Below are 6,650 nucleotides of genomic sequence, written 5' to 3' on the forward strand. Positions count from 1 at the left end.
CGGAAATATTGTCAAACATATTTTTTCGAAAACGACACCATCAAATGAAAGCATGCAAGCGGCGGGCGACTTACTCATTGGAGAGAAACTCATACCACGTAACACTTCCGCCCGATTCTTTTCTTTCTGTGCTTGAAGTTCTGCGTTTAGAGGAAAATCCAGGATATTTACAAAAATCTGATTTATTTGGACTCAATGTAAGACTCTTACAGGCAATAAGTGCATGCCTACGATTTAGGCATGTTCGAAATGGCTTACTATAATACTATAAGTTTTTGCACTATTAAAAGTTTGAATGGGTTGTATCGCTTTTCAAGAAGTGCAGTAAAATAGTGCTCCATTTCGAACATATCCTCTTGCTAGTCTGTGGTTAGAAGCGCTATCAAATGTTTTGCGTCCTTGTAAAAGCACGCTCTGCTTTTCATGCAAGTTTTGAGATAAACCAAGGACATCCCAGAATAAAAAATAGCTTCACCAGGTTAAGTGTTAAACAGAGGAAAATATGCAGCCTACGTCATGAACACAACAACATACACAAGAAGTTCAAGACAAACAATGCGTTCTGTTTTGGCCCAGCATACGCAAGTCAAGGTGGGCCAGCGCAACTTGTGTTAGTTGGGACGGTGCACAGCAGGCTTCCTTTATACTGTTTACTTACCCGTGATACTGTTTAAGCTCTTGTAGAACTTTCTGTACCATCAGCCTAAGACAAACAAGACACTCAGGCTAAGTATGTGTGGCAGCGGGGAGGGTACATATGGGTTCGGGCTGCCATCCAAATAAAACCGTCAGCAAAACACGACTAACTGCTTAAATGGATCTACTCCCCCATCTTTTTGAACCTTAAAGGTGCCAAAGAATGCCTTGAAATAATATGTTACATTGTTCTCTCATATCTACACAGAAGGTATGTGGCTTTATAGACCGTTTCATCGGACGCACGGTCGGTGATGCGATTACGCGTCAGGTCCGAACTTTACTTCCGGTTTCGGTTTGTTTAATGGTCTGACTAGTTGCTGAAACTGAACTCTTAAAAAAATACCTCCTCGAAAATAACAAACGTTTTGGTTTCCTATATAATCTATGTGTTGTTTATTTTGATTGTTATATAAATTAACTACTTTAAAAGGACTTTGTTGTTATTTATTCTTAGCGGAGTTTACCGGAAGATACGTGTTGACCACGAAAGCCACTTGTTTATGTTGTCACTGCTGAAACCTCTATAAGTGGAAAATTATCCAATAACGGTTTTATGTGTCCATTTACATTTTATACTGTATATTTTAGTGTCTTCAACTTAAAGGAAACACCACAATTTTTCAATATTTTGCTATGTTCTTACCTCAACTTAAACAAATGAATACTTACCTATCTTTTTTCAATGCGTGCACTTAATCTTTGTACAGTGTGTCGTGAATGTGTTAGCATTTAGCCTAGCCCCATTCATTCCTTAGGATCCAAACAGGGATGAATTTAGATGCCACCAAACACTTCAATGTTTTCCCTATTTAAAGACTGTTACACGAGTAGATACACAAGTTAGTATGGTGGCACAAAAACAAATTTGTTTGGATCCTAAGGAATGAATGGGGCAAGGCTAAATGCTAAAACATTCACGATGCGCTGTACATAGATTAAGTGCATGCGTTGAAAAAAGATAGGTATGTATTAATTTGTCTAAGTTGAAGTAAGATCACAGTTAAATATTGAAAAACGGTGGTGTTTTCCTTTAAACCTATCTTTTCCTCTGAAACAACTTTCACTTTCGAGTGATGTCATCAAGCACTCTTATTTATCAACCCCTCCTTTAAAAACTGCCTGTGTTGGCTTTTCTATCTTTAAACCCTTTCCACACGGCAAAAAATACATATCTTAGGTCAAAAATATATTTTTAAAAATATATGCAAAATACGTTAACGTATATTTCAAAATGTATTTCAGGGGCAACAAATATAAAAATACAACCCATATGGCAAAAAATATTGGTCCTGGCCAAAATATAAAAGCTTAAGTATAAAATATATAAGCATGTATATATAAAATTATAAGTACATTTTTGCAGTTGAAAATATATTTAATTTTAAACTTTTCAAGCCGGTTATGTTTAAAGGTTTGTAACATACAAAGTTTTTCTTCCTAGTCAATGTGAATATAAATGCTTTATAATATATTTATTTTTAAAATATATATTGGTGAAAAATACATTTTGTAAACATTTCAAAAAAATATTTCATCTAGTGCTGATCAAATATTAATTGCGATTAATCGCATACAAAATAAAAGTGATTAGTAACATAATATACAAGTAGGTTCTGTGTGTAATTATTAGGTATATATAAATACACACACATTCATGTATGTATTTAAGAAACATTTACATGTGCATATATATTTATTTATATTTTTATATATTCTACGTTATATATAAATTTTTTAAAATATATACATAAAAATTTCTGAAATGCATACATGCATGTGTGTGTGTTTAAATATACATAATAATTACACACAGCACACACACAAATATTATGAAAAAATGAACTTTTATTTTGTATGCGATTAATCGCGATTAATCTTTGCCCAGCACTAATTTTATTACATATATTTTTGGCCATTTTTTTTAAATATACTTAAAATTATGTTTAAAAATATATTTTTTGCCATATGGGTAACATATGTAACAATGTTAAATGTAAAAACGTACACGTGACTTCGTCCTTCAACAGACTGCAGCGCTTCTTCTGACTCCTCATCCTCTGAAACACCAAAGCAATGAAAAGTCAGAATTGTTTATTTACACCTTTTAGTTTAAAAACATTTACATGCGTGTATTTGGCAGATAAAATCAAATCTGAATAATCACAGGAATTCACTGACCTCTGGCTTCTCTCGCAGCCTGCTGAGACGTTTCCAGTATGCGAGAGACCTTGTCAGCTTGAGATTTTTCATCCGTGGCGAGGATCTCGGATCTGGAATACACCGTCTTCCCTGATGTGGGCCGCTTCTGCGCAAACCGAAACCATGTTAAAATATCCTCCATACAGTCAAGGTTACATAACAGCCTTATTAAGAGTTTTGTAAGGATGGTTACTGCTAATTCGGGGCTTTCACTTTCAATGGCACCAGAAGTCTCCTCGACTGAACTCTCTGAGAAAGAAGAAGACGGTAAAAGGGAACTTTGGCCGAGACATCGGACCTCTCGTTCCCCATCGCTGTCAGTGCCAGTAGTGTCTAGACTGAACCTACACACACACACAAATTCAGTGTGACCATACAGTGTTTATGTATACAGGACATTCATATTTATTATAAGTATTCGATATTTAATCATAATAGAAAAATTTTTATTATTTTCTAGATAAAAAGTACACCTTTGCAACTAAAAGAGTACCTCAGTAATACATACGGGTACCAAAGAGTGCACCTAAAGGTACATGCTGGTACTAAATGTGTACATATCTGTACCTAAATGGTACACTTTAAGACCTTTTAACCTTGATGGTTAGCAATATGAATGTAAATCTAAAAAATCTAACCTTCTTCCCAGGTCAATCGGAGACAGTGGCATATCCGAACTGTGTCTACGAGACGTGGACATGGATCGGACCAAAGTTGGAAAGTTCTCTGTGTCTGAATCCTCATCTTCTGATTCTGGATAATCCATGATCTCTGAGGTTCTTATAGCAACCAAACGGTCCATGGTGTCCTCTCCAGCAGAAGCTGCTGGGTGATCTCTCTGGAACGGTTGATGGGAATCCAGGTGGGATCCGCTCTCTGATGAGGTCTGAAAAGGTACCGCTGTACCCTTATCACAAACGGGTGTGTTGGCAACCGGAGGTTCTGTTTGTGGTGGGTCGGTGGACACCGCAGATCCGAGCTGCAGATCTCTGAAATACTCCGAATCTTTTAAAGGACTGAGCTCCAGCAGCAGGTCCTCCACACTGCTGCAGTCGCTCTCAGACAGGAAGTGCCTCTGAAAACAGGAAGTCAGTAAACAGATGGCATTCTGGGTTAAGATCACAGGACGCAGACATTACCAGGGTAATTATATGACTAATGATGTGAATTCTCACGCTAGTGTCATTCATGGACAGAACCCACATCAACTTCTCATGTGATGAAAAAGTCATTCATGATCAGTAAGTCGTTATTTACATTTCTGCATTGATGTGTTTCTCACACAAACCTATTGGGTAATACTTTACAATACGCTTCCTGTTGTCAACAATAGGCAACTACATTAAACAGCAACGAACAATACTTTTATATAATACAAAGTAAAAAGTTCAATGAACGAACATTAAAAAGCAGTGAACAATTATATTTTTTATTAACTAACATTAACAATTTTAGTGTTGAACTGGTACTGTAAAGCATTGCGTTTACAGTGCAAAAGTCATGGGTTTAAATCCCAGGGAACACACATACTAATAAAATCCCATGTGAAAAAATACTGTATCATACTTACTATTTACTATTACTATACTAAACTAATATAGTTTACCAACTGTTTACTATAGTGTACTGTAGCATACTTACTATTAACTATTAGCTATACTAAACTAATATAGTTTAATTACTAACTTTTTACTGTAGTATACAGTAGCATACATGCTATACTAAACTAATATAGTTTACCAACATTTTACTATGGTATACTATAGCATATTTACTATTTACTATAGCTATACTAAACTAATATAGTTTACTAACTTTTTACTATAGTGTACTGTAGCATCCTTACTATTTACTCTAGCTATACTAAACTAATATAGTTTAATTACTAACTTTTTACTGTAGTATACTTCCTTTACTAAACTAATATAGTTTACTAACTTTTTACTATAGTGTACTGTAGCATCCTAACTATGTACTATTGCTCTACTAAACTAATATAGTTTACTAACTTTTTACTATAGTGTACTCTAGCATAATTACTATTTACTATAGCTATACTTAACTAATATATTTTAATTACTAACTTTTTACTGTAGTATACAGTAGCATACTTGCTATACTAAACTAATATAGTTTTCTAACTTTTACTTTAGTATACTGTAGCATACTTACTATTTACTATAGCTATACTAAACTAGTATAGTTTACCAACTTTTTACTATAGTATACTGTAGCATACGTACTATGTACTATAACTATACTAAACTAATATAGTTTACTAACTTTTACTATAGTATACTGTAACATACTTACTATTTACTATAGCTATACTAAACTAATATAGTTTACTAACTTTTTACTATAGTGTACTGTAGCATCCTTACTATTTACTATTGCTCTACTAAACTAAGATAGTTTACTAACTTTTTACTAAAGTCTACTGTAGAATACTTAATATTTACTATAGCTTTACTAAACTAATCTAGTTTAATTACTAACTTTTTACTGTAGTATACAGTAGTATACTTGCTATACTAAACTAATATAGTTTACTAACTTTTAACATGGTACACTGTATCATACTTACTATTTACTATAGCTATACTAAACGTATATAGTTCACCAACGTTTTACTGTAGTATACTTGCTATACTAAACTTATATAGTTTACTAAGTTTTTACTATGGTACACTGTATCATACTTTCTATTTACTATAACTATATTAAACTAATATAGTTTACCAACTGTTTACTATAGTATACAGTAGCATGCTTACTATTTATTATTACTATACTAAACTTATATAGTTTACTAACTTTTTACTATGGAACACTGTATCATTCTTACTATTTACTATAACTATACTAAACTAATATAGTTTACTAACTTTTTACTATAGTATACTGTAGCATACTATAGTATAATTGAATTGTTATACTATGCTATAGTATACTACAATTTACTACAGTTCACTATAATAAATACTATAGATTATTACAATTTACTACAGTTTACTACAGTTTATCCATCTTTTATAGTTAATACTACCAATTAATATAGTATACTATAGTAATTAGAGTACACTATAGTATAATTATTTGAATATGCTATACTTTACTAAAGTAATTACTTTATCATACTACAGTATTTACTACAGTTTATTTATTTACTATAGTTAATATTACATAATAATATTGTATTCTATAGCAGTTATAGTATACTAGAGTATAGTTTGTATAATATACCAAAGTATCTTACAATTTACTGAAGTTTATATTATCGCGAAACGTCATTATTTGCAAAACATCTCTTATTGTGTTTCCCAAAAGAAGGTCTAATATATTTAAAGCACCAAACTGAGCAAACATACATTTGAGAGTAAATCAAACTCTTATGGTTATAGAATACGCCAACATCACGTTTGTGTTCTCACCCGGTCCTCAGAAGCACCCCTGAAGAAGACGTCTTCTGGAATTGAGGCCGGAGATAAAGAAGAAGAGGAACTGGTTGCCGACACAGGAACACGGACCTGAGGGCATGGTTTACTTTCTGAAGCTGAAACACAGATGTTTTAACACAAATTTAGAAAGAAATATTTGCTTTAGCCGTCTGAAAGCATGCGCGTCTGTTGTGCTGTGGCCTTCTGTGAAATCTGTTATCACAATGTCTGTGAACCAGACAAAACAACTCTAGAGTGGGATATGACGTTTTGGGTGTTGTGGTATCTTATTACATCACATCTCTTACGTTT

The 6,650-nt window shown here is 33.2% G+C and overlaps 1 protein-coding gene across 3 annotated transcripts in view; it reads right to left on the reverse strand.

Moving 5' to 3' along the window:
• The window catches only part of arhgef18b (rho/rac guanine nucleotide exchange factor (GEF) 18b), a 44,321-nt gene extending 37,871 nt beyond the window's left edge, over window positions 1–6,450 (reverse strand). For 2 of the 3 annotated variants that reach the window (XM_065244540.2, XM_065244538.2), the window contains exons 1-7: window positions 6,333–6,450; window positions 3,537–3,973; window positions 3,092–3,242; window positions 2,878–3,004; window positions 2,705–2,756; window positions 659–703; window positions 75–140 (exon numbers count right to left, since the gene is read on the reverse strand). In XM_065244540.2, the coding sequence (XP_065100612.1) occupies window positions 75–140; window positions 659–703; window positions 2,705–2,756; window positions 2,878–3,004; window positions 3,092–3,242; window positions 3,537–3,700 (605 nt within the window). In that variant the 5' untranslated portion in view covers window positions 3,701–3,973; window positions 6,333–6,450. Of the gene's footprint in view, window positions 1–74; window positions 141–658; window positions 704–2,704; window positions 2,757–2,877; window positions 3,005–3,091; window positions 3,243–3,536; window positions 3,974–6,332 lie in introns of those variants that run through there. The other variant, XM_073813450.1, reaches the window with a different exon arrangement.
• Window positions 6,451–6,650: the final 200 nt, after the last annotated feature.

This window comes from Paramisgurnus dabryanus, chromosome 24 (assembly GCF_030506205.2).
Source record: "Paramisgurnus dabryanus chromosome 24, PD_genome_1.1, whole genome shotgun sequence".
Taxonomy (NCBI): domain Eukaryota; kingdom Metazoa; phylum Chordata; class Actinopteri; order Cypriniformes; family Cobitidae; genus Paramisgurnus; species Paramisgurnus dabryanus.